This window comes from Pseudonaja textilis, chromosome 1, assembly GCF_049901715.1.
Source record: "Pseudonaja textilis isolate UNSWEBS1 chromosome 1, rPseTex1.2, whole genome shotgun sequence".
Lineage (NCBI taxonomy): Eukaryota > Metazoa > Chordata > Lepidosauria > Squamata > Elapidae > Pseudonaja > Pseudonaja textilis.
In genome coordinates, this window is record NC_141990.1 from 193,143,914 (window position 1) to 193,168,282 (window position 24,369).

The 24,369-nt window shown below is 37.1% G+C and overlaps 1 protein-coding gene across 3 annotated transcripts; it reads left to right on the forward strand.

The window, feature by feature from the left end:
* The first annotated feature begins 412 nt into the window (after positions 1-412).
* On the forward strand, positions 413-23,627 carry GCG (glucagon). Of its 3 annotated transcripts, none has more exons than XM_087920073.1 (7): positions 444-574; positions 6,259-6,362; positions 6,722-6,883; positions 13,435-13,488; positions 17,351-17,488; positions 20,904-21,047; positions 23,106-23,627. In XM_087920073.1, the coding sequence occupies exons 2-7, from the start codon at positions 6,268-6,270 to the stop codon at positions 23,128-23,130; spliced, it is 618 nt and encodes a 205-aa protein (XP_087776199.1). In that variant the 5' UTR covers positions 444-574; positions 6,259-6,267; the 3' UTR covers positions 23,131-23,627. The 3 variants fall into 3 exon arrangements, with proteins under 3 accessions (XP_087776201.1, XP_087776199.1, XP_087776200.1); XM_087920074.1 differs by having other exon boundaries at positions 495-574; positions 17,351-17,461; positions 23,106-23,259; XM_087920075.1 differs by lacking the exon at positions 6,722-6,883 and having other exon boundaries at positions 413-574.
* The last annotated feature ends 742 nt before the right edge of the window (positions 23,628-24,369 follow it).

A 24,369-nucleotide genomic window follows, 5' to 3' on the forward strand; every position in this document is an offset into this window, starting at 1 on the left:
ACCCCAATCTAGGCAAGGATCATTATATCAAAGTTTCGCTAAGGGCATCACAAGCACTATTATGCCTCTTGTTAAAAGCTGGACAGGGACAGGATTGTACCTCTAGAATTAGTATGGTAAAATAAACAGTACACTTATATAGATTTTATTTGGAAAGCAACGGTAATATTTCGTTTCTTGGCTAGTTGATTCTCAGATTGGATCACTCTGGTGGTATCACTAGGACAGGTAATTTTTTTGACAGTGAGCTCTCATGGCCTTTCTTCTAAGAGTAGATCATATGTCAACACTGATGTCAAAGTAAACAGAACAAATGTATGAAATCAGTTGTAAAAAATTGTCGAATGGCAAACAACACGATTTGTTCATTTGATTTTTTTTTTCAAATTGAGTAAACTGTCAGCAATGATGCAGTCTCGTAAGTGTTTACTGGAGCTGAACACTATATATGAGGCTGTGAAAGAAGACTAGAAGGCAATTGTTTTAGGATTCTCCAGGGTTCCAGAAGTTGCCAAAGGAAGAGAAACCAATCTTGCCTTTCCTGCTTCTTCATAGCCCTTCCAAGCATCCAAAGGTAAGAGGTAGATGTAGAGCTAGGGTATCAGTTTGGTGAACAAAGAATCATTTTTAGAGGCTTAGCAGGCATCAACAGGTTGCCTTTGAATATTGGTACATCTACATTTGTGCTTTCAGAGACAAAACCGGGGAGCTGTTTCTTAATCATAAGCAATGATTGAGCAATGGATTGCAAAATTGTTTAAAATTCCATGTTATTTGAAAAGAACAGAAAAGTTGGCGAGGTTGTGGACATATTGGGAAATCTGGTGTATCAAACAGAATATAAAGACATATAAATTAACTGTTACTGTGATAAAAAAAAGTCATTGTAAACCCAATGTTTTACTTGTCAAAATGTATTCATTTTCTTTGAATCCTCTATAAAATTATCCTAATTTTTTTAAAAAAATTACTGCTTAATTTTTTTAAAAAATACTGTTTTTATAAACCACCCCACACACAAAAAAAACCCCACAGTATTTTGGCCAAAGCTAAGTATTATTCAATGATATTAGCTTTCAGGAAGAGTTATATATGCAAGGCAAGACCAATGTTTTTAATTTAGTTCCAAACTACAGGCCGATTTATGTTAAGCATGCAAACTGTAATTTAGTTTAGAAATGAACAAGGATGTTTCCTGCCACCATTATTATTATTATAAGGATTACAGAAGGAGATCCTACTAAATACTGATCAACACCAATGATGCTTAGATTACATGTGGTTACATAGGTGTTGAAAAGTACTTTGCTGCTTTTTATTTTTGCATTGTTTGTTCTGCAGCTCCCAGTAAAGAAAGCAACTACTTTGCTTCAGGTTCACCCACAAAGTGCTTTAAATCAAGGTGATTTACAGCATATGCTGTAAGAAAGTACTTATCCTTGGAGAATTATTGTTGTTTTGATTTGGCAGAGTTTCCTCGTCAGAATAATAATTTCGCCTGAAAATCGTTTGACCCGAGTTTATTTTCAGAAAAAAAATCATATGACTCTTGTACTTAAAAAAAAAAAAGTATTGGTTAGGTGTGTAGTAGCTCTACTGGAAACCATGATTATTAATGGATTTTGGATTATATGAAACATCACTTTTGCTGTGCGTTGGCTGGAAAAAGATATTTAAATGTAAATTCTATTGAAATCACTAGGAATAGCAAAGAATGTATTTAGGTTGAAAGTGTTAATGTTCTTAGAATCAAAGACTCTTGGTGAGATACTAAGAGAGGCTTGGTTGATTTTGCTGTTGTAGACTAACACAGTCAACTTTCCATAAATTGTTGAAACAAGATACACTTATATGTGACATATATGCATGTATATATTAGATAGATGGATAGATTCAATAGGTAGGTAGGTAGGTACGTTGATAGATAGATAGATAGATAGATAGATAGATAGATAGATAGATAGATAGAGATAGATAGATAGATAGATAGATAGATAGATAGATAGATAGATAGATAGACAGATAGGCAGGCAGGCAGGCAGGCAGGCAGACAGGTAGTCCTCGACTTACAACAGTTCATTTAGTGACCGTTCAAAGTTGGAATAGCACTGAAAAATATGACTTATGACCATTTTCCACAGTTCAACCTTTGCAGCATCCCCATGATCATGTGATCAGAATCCAGATGCTTGGCAACTGGTTCATATTTATGAGCGTTGCTGTGTCCCAAGGTCATGTGATTCCTTTTTGCGACCTTCTGACAAAGTCAAAGTCAACGGGGAAGCCAGATTCTCTTAACAACTATGTTACTAACGTATCCTGCAGTGATTCACTTAACAAGAAAGAAAGCAGGAAAAGCTGTAAAATGAGGCTAAACCCACTTAGCAAATGTCTTACTTAACAACAGGAATGTTGGGCTCAATTGTGGTCAGTGACTACCTGTATATGCATACATATGTACATACATACACATGTACAAATACACATATCAGGAGTAGGCAAATTGTTGCTATCCAGATGCAATCACAACAGTCTTTTCAGCCTTAGGAGCTGCAACTGGAATGTTCAAATTTCTGGGTGACATTGGATTGTATGTTGCTGCTGCAGTATGAAGTGCAATCTATCTTTTCAAGACAAGTACAATAACTTCAGAGATCTTGGATCTTATCTGGAAACAGATACGTTTCAGATCTGAGCTGTGAATCACAATACAGAGGAATCCAAATATATAATTATTGCAACCCTGAAAATAGCATGGAGCCATTTCTTAAAAAATAAAAGGTAGAAAAGATTCTTCTAGTATTTTTAATTTGCAATTTAGCTGTAATATAGAGATGCCTGTCTTGTTAAAAATCTAAGAAGTAAAACAGAATTATGTAACTCATTTCCTATTAAAAAATAGGACGTTTCAACATTTCTTTTTCTCTGTGAAAAATTAAGCAAAGCTGTGCTCCCAATTAAAAAAAACAATCTGAAGGATAGACTAATAGTAATTATGAATCTAATTATAGTATATTATGAATATAATTACAATCTGAAATTCTAAATGTTGATCTTACCAACAACAAGTACCAAAAAAAAAGGTAAATCAGATTTGAAGGCTAAGTGCTAAACTGGTCTGCTCACTACACAATGCCTTGAATAAAAATTGTTGGAAATTCATAAACTCTAATCGCAGCAAGCTTTTTGAAGAACCAGAAAACATAAATGTAATCAATATAAATATTGGGTCATTTTTTAAAAATTGTCCAGCAATTTTAAATATGTATAGAAATGTAGGGACAGCTTTAGAGTCAATGCAACTTGGGATGATTCATCTGAAATTTTCTATCTCTGTTGATGAGTAGTTGTTGTGGTGCTCAGGCAGCTTTGTCTAACTGGAATGCCTGCTAAAGATGTGAATTTCAATTCCCAGAATCCCCCAATCAGCATAACCATTGGTGAGAATTCTTGGAGCTAAAGTCTACAGCTGGACTGGAGAGCATCTGAGTTGGGGAAGGCAATTTTGAGATAGTCATAAAATCAGTCAAGGCATTGTGATTTAACTCATTAGTTAGGCTATTCTTAGATTTAACAAGATTTCTGAGTTAGAGCAACAGAAATAGCTGTGGATAAGAGCAAGGTTCCAATTCTGAAAACCAGTAGATGTTTTTCTGGGAGTAGGGGTTATATTGTATCTCCAGTCTCCTGAACAGGATCTGCTCATTTTCTTAAAATGGTTGGGTTTTCTAACATTTCTGAAACAATAGATTAACTCCCATTCTGGTGTCATCTTGTATTTAACAGTACAACTAAAATATTTCAGGTAGCTGTTGGTACTGTATACATCTGATTTTTTTTCCTCTTTATTTTTTTAAGCAAAGATTATATGATGAAATTACTTAGGCTGGTCAAGCCATTCTGTTTTTTGACTATCTTGTCTGAGGATGACTGAAGATGTTATATTCCTTGTGTTTTAAATATTAAGGAAACAATCTGGAATATTTTTATTTATTGTATTTAGAGACTATCCATCTCCCTCATAGAATGACTCTGGTTGGTATATATCCTTCCAGTTCCACTTATACCCTTTTCTTTCTGCCACAGATTTCGAGACAAAACAAAACATGATAATTGCATTCCATTTCAACCTTTCAAAAATCTAGAGGTGTGATTACTTTAAAAGATACTGAATTTCATGATGGCAGGGATAGTGCATGAGTCAGGGGACAACTCTGTACTTCCAGCTATTAGCAGTCTCCAGAAAATTCCAAAATCCTGCATGAAATGTTGATAAAATCATAGAGTAGATCTTGATAACTGAGTTTCAATATATTTCCCCACATGACCTGCTCTGGATCAGTATGTCTGATTTCTGAATACAATTATGAAGATTATGTTGTGGGGAGCTGCTGTGATATATAGGAAGGGTTCTAGATATTTTGGGGAACAGAGGGAGGGAGGGAGGGAGGGAGGGAGGGAGGGAGAGAGAGAGAGAAAGAAAGAAAGAAAGAAAGAAAGAAAGAAAGAAAGAAAGAAAGAAAGAAAGAAAGAAAGAAAGAAAGAAAGAAAGAAAGAAAGAAAGAAAGAGCCATTTTATACAGAAACACTGGGAGGCAGCATTGCACCACTAAAGGACACCAACAAATAAAACCAGAGCCCCATTATAATTGAAGGTGAGAAGAGAATGTGAACTTTGATAGTAGTATGTGCAATGCATAATTTAGAAGTTAGTATATAAAATAGCCAAGCAAAAAGTCACAACTAAAGTCCATTGAAATAAAAAGTATAAATCAACTATGAGTGATATACTCCAGTGGTATTTCTTTTGATTTGATTTTGATGCAATCACTTCTTGTTAAGTTCTGCTCCTTGTTGGCAATGATCTGTAAAAAGCTCGATAAGCTATTTGACTTTCAACAGGATATGAAAGATTTGCTTAGAATTTTACTGCTTGATGGCAGAAATGGAAATCAACTAAAATTATATCCTCTCTCTCTCTCTCTCTCTCTCTCTCTCTCTCTCCCCTCCCTCCCCCCTCCCTCCACCCCGCCTCTCTCTCCATTAATAGGTAAGAAGTTTTATTTCACACCAAGGCAGGCTAGTCTTGAATTCTTAAATGCAAGGAAAGTTGCCTAGTTGATTTTGGTAGTTTTGCAATAGTAGCACACTGCATCCATTGTGACTGGATTTTTTTTCCCTTGATATTATAATATTTAAAACCCACTGTCAAGTTAGTTACTTTAATCCATCTGAGTTTCCCCCCTCTTTTTTTCTTAATTGTTAGCTATGTTGTCAGATAAAGAGTCCTTGGGAATTCAAAACCAACATGTTGCGTTAAGGTAGCATTTTAAAATGTTGGATAGGAGCACTTTACCTTGGGCTGTAACTGCCAAGACTGTAGAACCTAGCATGGAGATAAATCATGTGGTTGTGATTGTTGTCACCAAGGCTTAGCCAGTGAAAAGTATCAAGGTCCCCAGTGTCTGAAGTTAAAAGGATTTGTAGCAAGGGGTACAGTGGTGGGATTCAAATTGTTTTACTACCAGTTCGTGGGCGTGGTTTGATGGGCATGGCAGGGGAAGGAATTCTAAAATCCCCATTCCCCTCCCCACCCCACTAACCTGCTTTCCAGCTCCATTTTCCTGTGCAGGGTAACAAAAGAACACCCAGCAGATCAGCTGGGACTTGAGAGAATAGATGAGGGAGGGGCCAGTCAGAGGTGGTATGTGCCTGTTCTCTGAACTACTCAATATTTCTACTACCGGTTCTCCAGAACTGGTCAGAACCTGTTGAATACCACCTCTGAAGAGGTTGGAAGGAAAGTTGTTCAGGGAGTTGGTTATTTGAGTATACAATATTGAGCTAGAAGAGATCTACCACAAGATTGCTTTCTATATAATGTGATTGGCTTCACTGCACTAATATGTTGCTTGAATTGACCTTAAATGGCTTGAAGTCAGAGTGCAGATGAATCACCTTACAAAAAACCCCTCCCTTTTATCCTTTAATTCAGGGTATATCTAGGGCAACTGAATGGAGCTGAGCATTTACTGACTGGATGCCCTTCCTGACACCACACAGAGTTCACAGCAAATATTTTTTCTTTGTGTCCTAGAAGAGAAATGTCTGCCAGTACTTAGGATTGAACTCTCAACCTTCCAAGTGGGAGGCAAGCATCTCCCTCTCTAGGCCACCAGACCGCTCTCAACTTTACATACAAATGGAGTTGAAATATGTTGGGTTGACTATGTTTCCTCCTTCCTTCCTTGTCCACAGGTAGCAGAAATGAAAGGACTTTGGTGCTTCGTTGCTGGATTGCTTTTACTGATTGCTCAGAGCAGCTGGCAAAGCCCCATTCAAGAGACAGAAGAGAAAGCCAGGTAAATGTCTTTTTTTTAATGCAATAGAAATCCACATGTGGACAGTGGATTGTTCTTGTATTAGAGGGCAGACAGAAATGGAAATTCTTTTAAAACACTAATGCTTTTTTCCCCTACATCTAAGAACTGGATAAGTCAACAACATGTCAAGTTATTAATGCTTTCCATAGTTCTTATTGTTGTCTAAACAGCATCTATTTTTCCTGTTACTCTGTAGTAATTAGGCGACTAATGACCCTTTCTAATAGCAGTTATTTTTAGAATGCATCTATATCTTTGAAGGAGGTCGATACACCGTGCAGCACCTTTCAAATGTGCAATCTTCAGTGCAATTAATTTGTTACAAACCACACTTATAGATCATTCAAAGCTTCCCAGGCTGAACCATTAGATGACCCTAGACAGCTGAATGAAGTGAAACGTCACTCACAAGGTACATTCACCAGCGATTACAGCAAGTACTTGGACACCAGACGAGCTCAAGATTTTGTACAGTGGCTAATGAACACTAAAAGAAGCGGGTAAGCAAAACGAATGCCCAACCTTACAATCAACCCTTACCATCTACCTCACTGGGAAATAATTTCATACACAAAATACTTGATCACATATAAACTCAAAGAAAGGCATGATGAAATATATGGACAGATACTCTAGCTTATTAAGTTTATGCATAAGATTCACCGAACTTAAGCAAGACTTAAGAGCTTTGCTGTCCATCCATCCATCCATCCATCCATCCATCCATCCATCCATCCATCCATCTGTTCATCCAAAGTCTTCCATCAAGCCCTCCATCCATTCATCTTATCCATTCATTCTAATTTTGCAACCTATCCTTCTGGGGTCAGGTCAGATAGAGACATGTTTCATATATTGGGAGTTATCTGAGGAACTGTTTCTTCATATGACAACTTTCACATTCCTTAGCCTAAGATTTGAATATTGGGTACATTTCAAATGTGAAAAACAGATATTAATTAATGGAGGATTATGAGCATTCTCTAAAACGAATGGGGATTATGCAACAGTGACTACTGTCCATATGTGCAACTTCCATATAAACGAAGAGGAAATAAATAAGAAAGTATTCTGATGGACATATCACTAGCCCTAGTAAAGGTATTCCCATTTTTGTGGGGCATAGTGGGTCTCCTTGACGACATAAAATGAAATTTAGATAGACAAGACCTCATAGTGTACGAGATCCATAAAGGGCAGAATTCAAGACTATACAAGTACAGGTAGTCCTCTACTTATGACCACAACTGACCCCAAAATTTCCATTGCTAAGCAAAACACTTGTTAAGTGAATTTTACCCCATTTTGCGACCTTTCTTGCCGTATTTGTTAAGTGAATCCTTACAATTGTTAAGTTAGCTGTTAGATGAATTTAGCTTCCCCATTGTCTTTACTTGTTAGGCCACAAAACGTATCACACAACCCTGGGAGACTATAACCGTCATAAATACATGGCAGTTGCCAAAATGTCCAGATTTTGATTACGTGACCACGGGGATGCTCCAATGGTCATAAATGTGGAAAAGGTCATAAATCACTTTTTAACGGTCAATAAATGAATGGTTATAAGTTGAGAACTATCTGTATAGGTTTCAAAAGACTCATGGGTGCAACTCATGTGATGTTAGCCCAGCTTTCCCAACTTCGGTCTCCTGTATGTGTTCAACTTTATTTTCTAGTAACAGATAATCAGAGTTGGAAGGGAAGTCATCTAGTCTAACCATCCCGCCCAAGCAGGAGACGCTACCCCATTTCTGACAGTCCAATCTCTTCTTGAAAGTCTCAAGCGATGGCGCTCCCACAACTCCCGAGGGCAGGCTGTTCCATTGGTTGATTGTTCTCACTGTCAGAAAGTTTCTCCTTATTTCCAGGTTAAATCTCTCCTTGTTCAGTTTCTAGAAGCTTAGGAAAGACTTTACCTGTTTGAAGGATGGTTATACTGTAGATTCTGATATAAGTGTCACTGGTTCTTAATCCAGACACTTCACTGCTGGCATGTACCAGAAGAACTTACTCTTTAGCTTTACATACCTTAAGACCAAGTACAGCAGCTCAAACTGTTCAGCTTCTCTTTTAGATTTAGTGTCCATTGTTAACTTAGGGTTTAAAGTTGATGTCAAGTTAATTCCATTTCAAGTAATTTACAGATTTGTTTAAAGCCATGAACTCCCACTCAGTTTAGTTTTGCTAGAGTCTGAAGCCAAATGTAATTGTAATCTTACAAAATATCATTTTGTAATCAGTACATTTGAAATTTTATCTGCAAAATATATACAGATGTTTATATAAAATCACACAGATTTATACATTCCACAGATTTTTTTTTTATCTTCAAGTAACAATATACTGTACCAGAAGACATCACATTCAGAGTTACATATGCAACATACACCAATATTTTACATTCAACTACAAATTAAAAGCATTAACAACCTCCTGGTTCAAAGGCTTAACTATTCTGATAAGTTCTTCTCCCATAAAGCCAAGTAGATTTTAAAGAATCCTTTAATTCAGACACTGTCAGACTTCGTACCAGACTTGAGGCTAAATCTTTCCAAGCTCTCAGGGGCGTTAGCTTCTTGGCAGAGATCTTATCTCTAGCAGCATGACTAGATTAGTTTCTTTACTGTAGGCAAAAATGAAGCTATAAGTCCAGAGTAAGTGGGTGTACTTGCTTTGTGTATATATACATATATGCTTCCGTATACGTAATTGCACCTATCTATAGGCCAGTCCTCCAGGGTTAAAATCCTAGACTTTTCCTGTCATTTTTCCAAGTCAGTGGATATTGTTCTCTTTCCTGCTATCAAGAGATACTGGGCTATATTGATCTAACAATTCTTATAAGCTTGGGGACATCTAGTTCACCTTTCTACCTAGAGTTTAGAAACAGAATGTTTATAAAATTAGAAGATACAGTATTGCCACTATGAATAGCATTCTTTGATACCATTAGCCAAATCAGCTGTGATTTTAATCAATCTCTGGTAAAAGAAAAAAAATCCACAGAAGAATTTCTTTGATCTGTCCTAAGTTTTATAGTATTACATTCCATCGGATGTTTCTGCAGTTGAAATATTGAAGGTTGGTGGAGTCCATTTTCTTATACCATGTACCTACATTCAGTTGCCATGACTTAAAAACAAACAATTTTTGCCATTTTTTCTGTATCAGGGAATTGGACATCATCTTCTTGATAATTTAATCAGTCTTTCCTCCAATTTCCTCAGTGCTACTGTGACATTTTGGAATTATAACAACAAAAACTACTGCACAATAGATTTCTATGAAAGCAGTATAACATTGGCAGTTTTATTTTTCAGCCATTTCCTAATGATCTCTAACACAAAATTCACATTTTTCACAGCTTTTTCACAGCTTGCTAAGACATAATTTAGCCTGTACAGTCTCTTCTATAATGGCTTTTCTTAGAGCATGAAAATTTGCCAAGTGTGCTGCGTGGGTGTATTCTGTTTAGGGAAGAACTGGTGAGTGTGAAGATAAAATTAAAACACCTTTTCCCAGCTTTGCAATATCCTTTTTGAGGAGAAGTGGCTAGAACTGTACGCAACATTCCAAGTATGGTGGCATCATTGTAAATGTATATGGGCACTATGATACTTAAAGTTAAGATTTTGAGATGGTCCTTAATACAGAATTTATCATTTTACAATTTTCACATGCTGGTTAACTTCAACATCCTTTTCCTGGTTAGTATCATTCCCTAATTTTTGACTGAGGATTTTTACTTCATGACACAATGGGCCTGTGTACTATAATCATATTTGATACTTTAATGCCTATTGCTCCAATCTGGCAAAAAAAATTTCAGAGTTTTGTATGTTGATTCTCTCTTATTTTACACGTGCACATATATACACTTCCCAATAGTTTAAAACCACTGTCCTAAAATGTGCTTTAAAATCTATCTAACAGAAGTATAGCAAAAAAAAAAAAAAAAAAGAAGTCTTAATAAAATTATTTCTGAAAAAGTATCATTTTAAACAATTGATTGAAAAAGTTTTACAGATGTTCTAACTCAAATGTAGGCTCAGTCTGGTAACCTGCTAGAGCAGGGGTGTCAAACTCATGTCATCAAGGTGTCATCACGTGACATATCGGGACTTTTTTCCCCTTTGCTAAACCGGGCGGGAGGGTGGCCGGCATGTGACACATCCAGCCCGTGAGCTGCGAGTTTGACAGTCCTGTGCTAGATGTTTACTAGAAAACAATTGAACTAACTGTTAACCACTCTCAAGCAGAGCAAGGTATGTATAAAAGATCTACTGGAATATAATGACACTGTACAGCATTGTAATACAATCAGCAAAACTGAATGTTGTCATATTGTAGCATTGATTTCCAGTCTTTAAAATAGAGCCAGTTTATATATCTATATCAATATATGGTGTTTCTCCATATAAAGAAAGGTCTATTAAACCAGAACACTAAGCTTGTTCATCCATCCCAACATAATGAATACACACAAACAATGGCTGCTTAGTGTCTGCGGAGATTTCCAGTCACCCAGGTCAGCGTTGTCTCAAAGGTACTTTTTCAAAAGGCACCTGGACTGTTTTTATCATGAGGAAGAAGAAGAAGATGTTTGCTTCTTGTCCAAGAAGCTTCTTGGACAAGTAGCAAAATATCTCCCCCCTCCTCCTTTTGAAAAAGCACTTTTGAGACAATGGCTGCTTAGAATTTTGAACAGGTTCATTTTTAACCAGCTGATAAATGACTCCTTTAACTGGAGATATCCTACACTGAATTAAGGACCGTATGTAAAGTATTTACCACTGAACTCTGCTGAATCTTATTTCTGCTCTTATACATGCAGAAAGATCTTAAAAACTAACCCTATGCACAATGACTTTAGACGAAGCTAATTTTCCTTCTACAAAGTTCTCACCCAAGAGCATCCTAGCTTTGTTTCCCGTTAATCTGCTCTGCTTGTAGACAGCATACAAGGTTCTTGTGCAACATGGCTGCCCAGTACGAACTAAAATATGTTATATAGATCTGTGATGATTGATCTTAACTGAGGAATTTAGAATCAAAGTTCCCTAACATACAGCCTGAGGAGCCCTTGTGGTGGTATATATTGCTAGAACCAAGAATAATGTGCAACTCCTGAAATTAAGTTTATGGATTTTAATTTTATTGCTCATCTCTTCCAATGCTTGTTTCATTCACCATTTCTAATGCTGACAGTCAAAGTAATTTGGTACTTTACTGTCTCACTCATCAGTATTTGGGTCATTGTGACCAAATGCTTCATCCTCCATTGTTTTTCCATGATCGTGTATATTATTTTGCTTCTGTTATGTCTCCTCACAGTTTCAATAACGTAATTGTTTCATCTCAATGCCTTAATTAGATGGTGGTTTAAAAATGTTCTTTGAGTTTCCCTAAGTCAAATTTCTTATCATTGTCTATTGACCACACGAACTTGTCTGTGCAATTTTAGTGGCAACAGGAAGGAAGTGATTAGGCATTATCGATTAATTAAATCAGACCGAATTATTAAAAGGTTGTCATTTTGGCTAAATTGATTATTGGGATCTCCTTGCCATCATCTTGGCCCATGTTTCTGCAACCTAGTACCCTCCAGATATGAGGAACCATGGTTTCTAACAGCATGTCCAAAGATAAATGTGGACAGATTCCCAGTAAATTATTCTGAGTTCCCAGCATGTTCTTGGTGAAAAATTGAAAGGATTCCTCTTGAATAGATCATAGTCTCAAGCATGTAGACCAGATGCGTCAAACCTGTTGCCTTTCAGATGTTTTGGACTTCAATTCCTATTTGCCCCAGCCAGAACTGGGAATTTTAGTCTGAAACATCAAGAAGACAGTGAGTTGCCTTCCCTTAATTTTGATTGCTAACTTGATCCCTGGACACTTATTTCTTCTGCAAGCAAGTAAAAAAAAAAAAAAACCACATGAAACTGGGGGAGCCAAATGCCTAAGAATGGAATTGATGGGAAAAAATATAGCTGTGATTTGATGGTAAGGATTTCCTAATCCAAGAGGAGAGATAAGATTATATTGTCCCTTTTGAGTACATCATGAAATAGGCAATTAATAGTTTTTTCCTCAATATGTTTATTTACAGAAATCCACAACAAGATGAATGGATGTTTTAGAGCAAATATTTGGTTTTAAGGATTAATTATAGAAGAAACTATTGTTTGGGGAGAAGCTTTGTTCAAACTGATTCACAGAACCTGTTTGGCTATTTATTTATTTTTGGTACTTTCCAGCACTCCATTTTCATTTAATATGGATCATTCCATCATTCTTATTTCCTGCAAGAAATCTTTATAATATAGAGGAAATTATTGCAAACAAACCTTCAATCTATGTCCAGGACAACCAGTTCCCAAAAGGTTATTCAAGACTTGATCATTCCCACCAGGCTGGAAAAATGGTTGACTGTGAACTTGAGCAATTATATGACTTACTTCATAATAAATCGAAGTATTCACATTATTGCAGGAGGAGCTTTTGACTGAATTGTGAAATAATGAGTAATTCAATAATAAGTTTCATATGAGCAATTGAACAGATATGCAAATGGAAACAAGTGTTTCTTCAGACAGAAAGTGGTTTCATTTTTTTTATTCCAAATTTAGGCTATACGCTTTTTGTCAATTTTGGAATTTTTCTTTGATATTTTGTGTATTGTAGAGAGTAAACTCTAGAGAAGTAATACTCTAGAGAAGGGGGAATTAAAGTTCTTATATATTGTGGGGTTTTGTAGCTGTTCTAATCTAGAAAAAAAACTTTATAAGGCTGAATAATCACAGGATAGATTGATTTGAGCAATTAAGTTTACTCCAAGCATAAATATTGTAGCTAATAAAACACAAAATATTTACAATCTGTCTGGAATTAAATACAGAAGTGATAGGCTTCATATATGGGGTTCTTGTCCAAAAATTATTCTTGTCATTCAAGTATCACAGAAATGTTTAATTAAGGATAGCGTGTATCTTTTTCTACTTGTGTAAATGCCATTTTTAATAACTGTGATGGGTCTCTGCCACAGACATCAAGGACTTGAAGACAGAGAGAAAGAAAATTTCCTGGACCAGCTCGCAAGGTATTTTCAGCTAAGATACATTGTATAATACAGGGAAGGCAACAAAAATAGATCATAAGCTCACTTGACTGGCTCATTTTTTTAATAGCCTCCCTTAATTGCCAATACAGTGGCACATTCCTAAAAACATTGGCCTTATTTCAGAGATGTTTGCAGCACACAGGTGCACATAAGCACCTGCCTTTGCCAGCCTGGATGCTGGCTGTTGCATTATGTAGTGGGGGAAAAAAGAGGGCATCTGGACAGAAATTATCTCAGTGATGGATTGCACTGTCTAAGTTGGTGACACCGATGATGACAATGCATTTGATTTATTCATTTATTATAAGCATTTTTATTCCTTTTCAAACATGTGAATCTAAATAGCTTAAAGAATATACAGACACACAGACACATGCACACACATACATTTATAGATCAAATAAATTTCAATGAATGACTCATACTTCAGGCGAAACATATGATTGTTACAGCAGAAGTTACTTTATACAATTTAGCACAGCGTAATCTATCCTGACCAGCAGTGGTTCCTCAGGGCAGCATCCTTCAACAAGTTGTCCTCCAGTTGAGTTGGAGTAATTCCCAATTTCAAACAGGTATTAGCAAGTAGATGTTAGGAACTGAATTCCATACCTCAGAAGTCCTAGGCAGTGGAAAACAGTTTTATGTTCTATGTTTTGCACTTAGTTAGATAGTTAGTTAGTTAGTTAGTTAGTTAGTTAGTTAGTTAGTTAGTTAGTTAGTTAGTTAGTTAATGAAGGTAGCCCTCTCAACAGCCACTGAGAATTTTGTATGAGCTAAATAAGATTTTCTCCAGCAAAGTAATAGGAAAATGCAAAAACTGGCATCTAGACGAAGCCTTTCTCACTCAATTCTTTGCTTGGCACATTTATTCTTGTGACTCAAGAAAATGTAACAAAAGACATTCATTGGATGACATTCCACCCCAGTACTCTATTGAAGTCCAATGTGAGAGTTTGATGGCATTAAAATTGTGGAGAAGGAAGAAAAACAAAAAGCAGAGGATGGAGTCATTTCCAATGAGAGAATGGTTCCTCCCTGCAGATCTTCAGTGTTGTAACTTGTAGACCAGAAGTTTTGCCAGTGGTATTTGAGGCATATGTCAGCTGGATGTCAATCACTTCCAATATCAAGGAGAGTGTACAATTAGGGCTTCGACCTGAAAGGGATAGCTAAGCCTCATTTGGAAGTACTCTGCATCTGGACTCTCTTCCATTCAAGCATATACTCCACCCTTGAAGTAACTCCCTTCCTAGCCCATATACCAACATACTGAATATTATACTGTGGACACAAGCAAGTTAAATTGGCTTCAATAACCATCTGCACATTTGTTTTGCAAATACGTGCTTTCAAATGATCACAGCATATGGGCTATGTGGCACATGATGGAGAGGCAAAAAAAACCCCTCTGCTTCTCATTCATGTGTGCATATTGCAAGGGACAATTGCTACGTCCCCAAGATATAACTGCACGAGCATTTCTTTACATTTGAAATGGTTTTGTTTGGTGAACGTGTAATGTGTGAAGGAATGCTTTGTCAACAGTTCACACAGCTTTATACAGGTTTACATCAAAAATTCCCAACCAAATATACATGAAAAAGAAACTAATTATTCTCTACCTCAAGAATGTCAAATTCAATTTCATTGAGGGCCGCATCAGGGTTGTGTTTCACCCTGGGGGGTGGGCAGGGGGGCATGGCCAAACTGGGCATGGCCAACTCAACATCACTCTTGTCGGGGGCACCTGTGGTGGCCTGAGCACTCTGCCAGTGAAAACAGGCTCCTGAGCTCTGTTTTCAGCTGCAACGGCCTCCTGCTGCTGTCTGCCAGTGAAAACGGAGCTTGGGAGGGTGCATGTGGCCCTCACAAGTTCCATTTTTGGCTGCGATGGCCTCCTGCAACCCTCTGCCAGCAAAAACTGAGCTCAGGAGGGCTGCATGTGATCCTTCCGAGCTCCGTTTTCACTGGCAGAGGCACCACAAGCCAGTCCTTCGCTGTTTCCAGGGCAGCCCAGCAGGTCAGATCTGGCCATGAGGCCTTGAGTTTGACACCTCTGCTCTATATTAATTAAATGCATAAATACTCATCTTCTGTGTCTCCCCCTCCCACCACCTGCCATTTATATAAAAAAGAATATGTGTGTGTGTGTGTGTGTATGTATATGTGTGTGTGTGTCACTATCAGGTAAAAGGTAAAAAGAAAGGGGTCTTAATACACTGTTGGAGCGAGGCTTGGCATTATAATCCTTCTTTAAGAAAAAAAAGCCATACAGGTTAGGCAGGAATTATTTTATTAATAAGGTAAAATTAAAGTTAAAGGAGTCTCTGCGGATTTTATTCCGCTAGTCCTTGCCAACTATAAGGGGCGGCAGTCATCTTCAATTCAAGTTGCTAAAGCGAGATGGTTGTTAAATGAATTTTGCCTCATTTCTTGCCACCATTGTTAAGTGAGCCCCGTTAAGTTAGTGACACGGTTGCAAAGTGAATCTGGCTTCCCCATTGGTTTTGCTTGTCAGAAAGTCGCAAAAGGTGATCACATGACTTTGGGACACTGCAACCATCATAAATATGAGTCCATTGCCAAGCATCTGGATTTTGACGATGTGACCATGGGGATGTTGCAATGGTCGTAAGTGTGAAAAACGGTCAGAAGTTGCCTTTTCCAGCGCCGTTGTACTGAAAATGATCTGTTGTAAGCCGAGGACTACCTGTATAGCTTTCTCACATGCTGTAAGATGTTCTAACCTGAAGCCTCATTAATCTTAATGGGGGGGAAAAACTCAGTGGTTCAATTTGTCAAAACATGTCTTATTCTGGACAACTATATACCAAGGCCATAAATTAGCCTAAGTCAGAGTCTGCAAACAAATCCGGAAGGGTACATGCATTTGAGTTATAAACAATATCTGGTGACACACATGATTTCTTAGCAAGTTACTCATTCATTGCTTGCACGATAAGTTGGTCAAGTTAGGTATTAGAGAATACCTGTATAAAGTGAGCCCACTAATGAATAAAGTGCTTGAGTTTTCTTCATCAGAGACCTTCAGTTGAGCTCTTCTTCTGTAACGCATCTTCCTTTTGCATGCCTGGAGAAAGCTTTGCCAGGCACCTCGAGATATTTTTGGGTAGCTGAACAAACTTAACAAAGCAAATGGAGTGTGATTTGTCAGAGAGTCATGTGTCATTTCACTGCGAAGTACACAATCCCTTGATTATGGGTCTGTTCAGAAAAACTATAAAATAATAAAATAAGCTAATAAAAGGAGCTTTTGGAAGGAGCAAAACCCATTTCAGGAACCTTGTCAATGAAGGCATCTAAGAACATGTTGAGAGCTGCAGTGGGCAGAATTGTTCTCACGGTGGTAAATGGTACCCATTTTCTTTTCCATAGAGAATAGAAAGTACTTTTTATAGGGGTTGCAGAGAAAGAATACCCAGAAGGATTGTTTGGGGGCAATGCGTAAAAGATGAAATGGTGAAATATGATGCCATCCCTCATCTTCTCTGACAGATCTACAATCCACTTTTTTTCCTCAGAAAGACACCCATCCTAACATCTGATATCTCTTTTTCTCTGATGTTTCGGTCTTCCCCTTTGATACGGTAAACCTAAACCTGTTCCTAGTTCTTTAGTGATTGCTCAGAAACACCAGCCATGGGGGTAATGTGTGGTCCAACAAATGTATCTTATTTCTTTCTCCTACTTCATCCTCATGCTACATTGCAAAGACATATTCAAACCAATCACATAGGGATCAGTGGAGAAAAGATCTTGGGAAAGAAAAGTGGGACTGAGGTTAGAGTCTAAACAAATAACTCTGCTTTTTTTTTAGTAATGGACTTGCCCGGCGTCACGCTGAATACGAGAGACATGCTGATGGCTCCTATACCAGTGACATCAGCTCTTACTTGGAAGGTCAAGCAGCTAAGGAGTTCATTGCTTGGTTAGTGAATGGGCGAGGAAGAAGAGAGTAAGGAACCATCTGTTTGTTACTATTCTTTTAAAAAATGTCTTAGGTTTGGGGAGTTTTTGCCAATCAAAACTGAGTGGAGCTGCAGTGTATTTTCCTTCCTTTGCTTGCTGTATTTCATACTTCACTTTTGAAATTAAAGATGTTCTGCAGGCGTGAAATGATCTAAATGCCCATTAAAATGTAGGTTTTAGTTTTACTGTGGTGTTACATACATGAATCGGTCAAAATTTTCCATAAGGCCAAGTCATACGGAAGACCAATGGAATTCTCTCTCTCTCTCCCTCTCCCCCCATCTCTCTCTCTTGTCTGATTTTTTCCCTTATTCTTATAATTATCAGATCTGTTATCCCAAATCTCTCACAAGGTGTTTGATTACTTTCCAATGTCCTGCTTTTTTTCTTAATGTTTTTGTTTGTTTCCCAAAGTTTGTGCATATTGCTCCTCCCTGAACTTCTTCTTTCTCTCAAGTATCCTCAAGAAGTTGCTGTGAAGCTTATTATCACACTGTCAGATCTCTTTCCACTCCTTTTAATGTTTTCTTTTTACCTTCCCACTCTCATTCTGCAATATATTGAATATTTACCCCTACCCAGCCTCAAAGCATCCCATAACTTTAGACTGCCAACACCTCTGTCAGTAACCTGTACTCCAACACTAACCACCTACATCGTGTTCTCACCATCTTCACGAAAACAACCTCCCCTTCTTTTTTTTTTGCTCCTTGGATCATTATACCTACTGATGACTCAAATGGATCTTTCTTGGCAACGGAACATTTGGAACAACATTTTTCTGGCTTCAATCCCTCCACCCCACTCACCACAGTCCCCAACACACACACACACACAAACACACACACACAGAGAGAGAAAGATTCCACCTTGCTTGAAGAGCCTGACCATTGAACATCAATTCATCTTTGTACAGCTTTACAACTTTAGACTGTGAGCTCTCTGAAGCAAGACTTCACATACCTTCTTCCCTTGACCTCACTTCTCCATGTCTACAATTATAAAAGCACCATGCATGTCACTGGCACTCTATAAAATTTTATGATTATCTCCGTCATCGGCATAATAAAATAAGTTCTGAGAGTCACCTGTGTCTCTTGAAATTACGGAGCAAAGCTGCGAAAAGTTATTTCTGGAACACCTGGTTAGGATAACCCAGTGGTCATCCTTTGGGAACATTTCTGAGAATAAAATTGGAGGAGGAGAAGGAGGGGGGAGGAGGAGGAGAAGGAGGAAGAGGAAGAGGAGGAGGGAGGCAGGCTCCAAATTCATCTATTTATTTTTTTGATTAAAAGTGAAGAAGCAGTTTTGTAAGCATCAGCTGTTTTTTTTTTTCATTGCTGTTTTTTTGTTACTTGAAATCTGTCCCCTTGATCTACGGTCATAAAGAGCAGCTATCTAGAACTGACAGGCAAGTACAGAACATAGCAATAGCACTTAGATTTATATACCACTACACAGTGCTTTACAGCCCTCTCTAAGCAATTTACAGAATCAGCACCTTGCTTTCAACCATCTGGATCCTCATTTTACCTACCTTGGAAGGATGGAAGGCTATGTCAACCTTGGGCTGGTCAGGATCGAATGGCTGGCAGTGAGCCTGCAATATTGCATGCTAACCACTATGCCACCAAGCCAACAACATCCTTCTTTGTACTTCTTTGTTGTTTTTATTTCCTTAAGGACACGTCACTGAGAAAATAATTGTTTCACATAAATGATTTCTAATGGACCTCTTTTGTTTAATGAACTAAGGAGGAACTAAGAGACTGCTGGGAATACAAAGCTGTCCTCACTCTGAGTCCTAGGGGCAAAGGATTAGATTACTGCCATGTATATTATTAGCATTATTATTCTTACTGATGTTGGTTTCTTTCACACTGTTTGTATGTATCCCATATTTTTAAATCACATCGTTTTGAGATAGCTTGGCAAATCTTTGAAGTTAATCTTGTTCCTTTGTGTTGGTAAAATCCAAAATCCAAATCTGATGAGAACAATCACATGTAGCTGTGTATTCCTGTTAGAAGAAACATTGTCTGTTAAAAGAAACATTCAGGTTCATAAGAGCAAATCAGGAACTTTCTCCTTATATTTATCTTGCAGATCTACAGAAGTATTTAGAAAACAATAGAGCAGCATATTAAAAATTCTCAGCAAAACTATTAGCATTATCCGATGTTGCTAATAGAAAGATGTATTTATATATTTCTGCCTTTCCCAACTATTGTTTTTAATCTGAAGTTGGAAAAGATGTTGACGAATGGCTCAAATAGAAGAACATTTAATTGGAAAATAATTACCGTTTGCAAGAATAATGCTAAAATTGTCAGACTCATAAAATATCTTTTGAGTTACTGACTTATAAGCAAGAACTTTTGTCACAAAATATTAATTCTGGTGCAATTCCCATTATCACATTGGACTGAAAAATGTCATTGGTCAATAATAATTAAAAAGTTCAGGCTTTCTTATATCGCACGGAGGTTCTTTCCCGATAAAATAAGTAACCTTATCCTCTAAGAAGACAGATTTCAGAGAATGAGGCAACATTTTTTAAAGTATTCTGCAACAAAGTTTCCTAGTTATTAATTGATTGGCACAGAATGTTCTCTCCCCTTGAAATGCACTGAATAAAGATTACAATCTATAAAGTATTTATTGCAAGTTAAAAGAAGAGTCATGGGTTGAAATGTTCCCCAGGTCAGCCAACAGGAATTAACTGTTGGAAAAAGAACATAGGATTCATAGGAATTAATAGTGTCACTGCTTTTCATTTTAGTTAAGAATGGAAATACTAATCTCCAGGGGGAAGTTGATAACTATAGTAGTAGACAAGTGTGTGTGTGTATGTTTCTTGATATAAATTAACAATTCTTCTCAATCTGGGTTAGTTACAGCGAAAAGAAAATCATTTGGATGAAATAACTGGACATGATCTATAATCCATGCTGTAAAATCATATAGCACTTAGACTTATATACTGCTTCATAGTGCTTTACAATTTTCTCTAAGTGGTTTACAGAGTCAGCATATTGCCCCCAACAATCTGGGTCCTCATTTTAGTGACCTTGGAAGGATGGAAGGATGAGTCAATCTTGAGCCAGTGAGAACTGAACTGCTGGCAGTCGGCAGAATTAGCCTGCAATACTGCATTCTAACCACTGCACCACTATAGGCTTAAAGTCCTTGAAGTGCATACAACATTTATCTTTATTAATTATACTTTCAAAAAGAAGCCAATTTTGATACATGAAATAGTAATCTAGGGATTATTTTACTGAAGGTTGGTTGTTAAGAAGTACAAAAGTCAGTCATATATACTTCTGTTGAGGGCCTTTGACATCTATTTTTTAATCAAGTGTAAAGATATTATTTGTCCATTATTTTTCCCTTTTAAGTTTCTCAGAAGGAGCCCAGACAGGTGAAGATCTTGGCCGAAGACATGCAGATGGCACTTTCACCAGTGATTATAACAAACTCCTGGATGACATGGCTACCCAGGAATTCTTGAAGTGGCTGATTAACCAAAAAGTTACCCAGAGGTGCCTGAATTTTGACTAATTTTGGTTACTTATGTTCTTAGGTTGGCTCCTGGGGAGAGAAAATTTTCATTTGTTTCCACTTTGCTGATAGTACGATATTACAACACTTTCTTAGTACAATAGACTACTATAATATACTTAGTAATTCCTTTATATTACACAAAGTCATGGTTATGAGATGGGTGTCAGTATAAACCATTTCAATAAATAAACAAAATAGTAATCACTCCCATGTACATTGCTTTAAAAGAAGCAGTGGCAGCCACTGGGGAAATAAATAATAATCCTCAATATAGAGGCCACAACGGCATAATTGATTTTTTTTTAACTTGTCCCCACCCCATAGGCCTGAATTGATGGCTCTTATTCTTTAGAGATGCTATTTTAAGAAGAGCACAGCTATTCTCCAGAAGCTTGTCTGGATTCCATGTGTTTTCTTCTACCAGTAGTTTCAAGCTACTGTCTGGTTTCTGGAAAAACCACCCTTTAAAAAAAAAAAGTGTACAGTACATTAAAAAACAGTTTTCTTGTTTTTGCATGAAAAGGCTATGGTAGGAGTTTCTGGCAGGAAAAAAAAATGAAGAAGCTATTAGGAATCCTTGATCCTCGGGTTCTTTTTCTCTATTAAGGTGAATTATTTTCACAATAGTCCTGCATATAGGTTAGGCTGAAAATGTATATGTGGTCCGAAATCACACCATTATCTTCTCATTAAATGGAAATTTGGCCTGAATGGATATTTAATCTCAGGTTTCTTTAAAAAATGATAATACCATCTTAACATTAGGTAGGAAAAAAAATATTCTCTTTTATTCAGCCAAGAGAAATATTTCCTTGTGATTCATCAGTCAGGAAGGATATATCACCAACAAGGGACCAAGAGCACATCTACCAATCTACATGGCCATAACATGCATCTCTTAGCCTCATATATAGAGCACGGACTGGGCACTACACAAGTGCATCCACGGCTATTTTCAAACCGTAGTTAATTTTTATTATTGTTCTCTTGCAGAACAGTGACACACTACCAGAGGCTTTTTAGTATTGGTGTGCTATACACCAATGACGGCTAACCTTTTCAGCACTGAGTGCCCAATGCGCAAGCCCCCAAAATGCAATGTTCCCCCCCTGCACATGCACCTTGCCCTCGGTGCATGTGCCCCACTCCCCCCCCACATGCATGCACGTCCCATGGCAGAGACTCGAAGACCAGCTGGCTGGCGGGAGGCATGTGCACATGTGTGGCACAGCTGAGCTGAGGTGACGGCTTGCATGCCCACAGAGGGCTCTGCGTGCCACCTCTGTTCGCCATCACAACTATATACCAACGCTAATAATTTGAAAAGCTGCAGAAAATGCATTTACTAACAACTAGTATAGTAATACTAGCTGTTAGTAAACGTATTTTCTGCAGCTTTTCAAATTCTCAAATTTTAAAGGCATCACCCTGGTAACATAGCATTCTTTAATTTTTCACTTGGTATTTCCAACTGTTAGATAGATTACAGTGAAGTGGCAGAAAGGAAGGACCATGTCCCAAGGAAGGGGGTAAGACAAGAGACAGAAAAGCTCAGAGCTACACAAGAGACAGAAGAAGAGAGTGAAAATAGCCACTCCCTAGGCTCTCCCAGGGTATATCCATTAGAGTGAGAGTTGTAAAGGTTTACTCTGGCAAGATTCTGTCTATTTGATGTGAGCAAATAAAGAACAGACTTTTGTTCTATCTCATTTCTTCCTGATAAAGCAAATTTGCTCAGTTGTTATTATTTGCTATTATTACAAGCAATAATATTGATTATGGATAAAATTAATACAAGGTTAAAACCTAACACCTGCAAGTAGGACTTAGCTTTGGCTACATTGTATGGATTATTTTTAGAATTCAATTTGGACAATTGTAGATATACAAAACTGAAGAAACCATTACAGTCTTATAAAAGGTATTATCAGCTACTATGTTTTAATTGAAAAACTGTTTGTATCCCTTCATGGGAATTGTATAAATGTTCTTAACTCTGTGTTTTTCCTTATCTTTTTATTTTGTTTTGATTCCAGGGACCTTCAGGGAGAGGACCAGTAAGATGCAGTAAAAACACGGCATCAAGGTCTTCTCTATATCCACTCTCAGCCACTGGATTTTATTTTTGAATTTTAATATTTTTTCTCTGTATTCTAAAACCACAGATCTTGACATACAATGAAATGAATTTCACTATTTTATCCTACTATGGAAGGATTTTAAAATGAGTGTCTCTTCAGCTGGAAACAACTAAAATCTCAATATTACTGGTCAAAAAATGTTCAGTTTTCAAATATTTCTGAAAGAACTTTAAGGAAGTTCTCAAAAGGAACCTAAGCAAATGTGCTGACAAGACCATTTTTGTTCCTAAAAAGATAATATGCATATGAAAATTATCCATCCAACCAATATGAACCAATATCAACAGCAAGGCCGCCAGTTAAAATTGTGGGGAAATGTCCTTCTTGAAACCTTTGTTATAAAAAGGCTCCATTTTCCAGACCATCAGTGAATAGTTTTGAATAAATGAATGAATAAATAAAACAAATTATACTGCTGTTTGGGCGTCCAACTTTTTTTTTTAAGTTAAACTTTTGCTGTCTCTTTTAAAAGTCCTATAAGAACATTGCATGAATAATAAAAACCCTTATCAAAATCTATTCTGTTCACTATTCTTGTTTTCAAGAATGATGAATTGACCCTTCTTTTGAGAACAACTCATTATTACATTACAACTGTAGTACTGTACAACTCACTATTAATACAGTCTTTCCATGCTACTACCCTATGGAAAAGTCCCAATAATTTCCAACCAAGTACAGACTGGGTATTATAGGAGTTGAAAACCAACAACCTAAAAAAAGAGGAATCTACTCTTGAATTTGGCTGACATTTTAGAAGATAGATATTTTCAAACATGCATGCATACACAAACACACATTTAATCTGATTGTGTTTACTTTACACTATAATGAACTTTAAAAGCCTTTCTTGTTGAAAATACACTAATAGCTTTCTTCCATTTTATAGTCATAGTGTGAGAGGATGCTACAATTAGTAAAAAGGCCCCCTTTTAATGATATGGTTTCAGACACTTAAGAGCAAGAATTAGTACCTAGCCATATTATATTTCATATCCTTATCTTTAATTTTATGCCATAGAAAGTGTTTTTGAAAGCAAGTTAGATCTTTAAACAATGTCTGCAAACAAACCTTACTTAAACGTGTTTTTTTAATGAAAAGTTTTTATACTAAAATGATATAGTAATCAGCCATAAAGACAGCAGTAAGCAGCACGTT

What these genes read in the sequence shown, in the direction of transcription:
- GCG (XM_087920073.1), top strand. Translation starts at nt 6,268, where the DNA reads ATGAAAGGACTTTGGTGCTTCGTTGCTGGATTGCTTTTACTGATTGCT. An exon ending in GAGACAGAAGAGAAAGCCAG is followed by an intron (nt 6,363 to 6,721) that starts GTAAATGTCTTT and finishes CCACACTTATAG; the next exon opens with ATCATTCAAAGCTTCCCAGG. An exon ending in TTCCTGGACCAGCTCGCAAG is followed by an intron (nt 13,489 to 17,350) that starts GTATTTTCAGCT and finishes CTTTTTTTTTAG; the next exon opens with TAATGGACTTGCCCGGCGTC.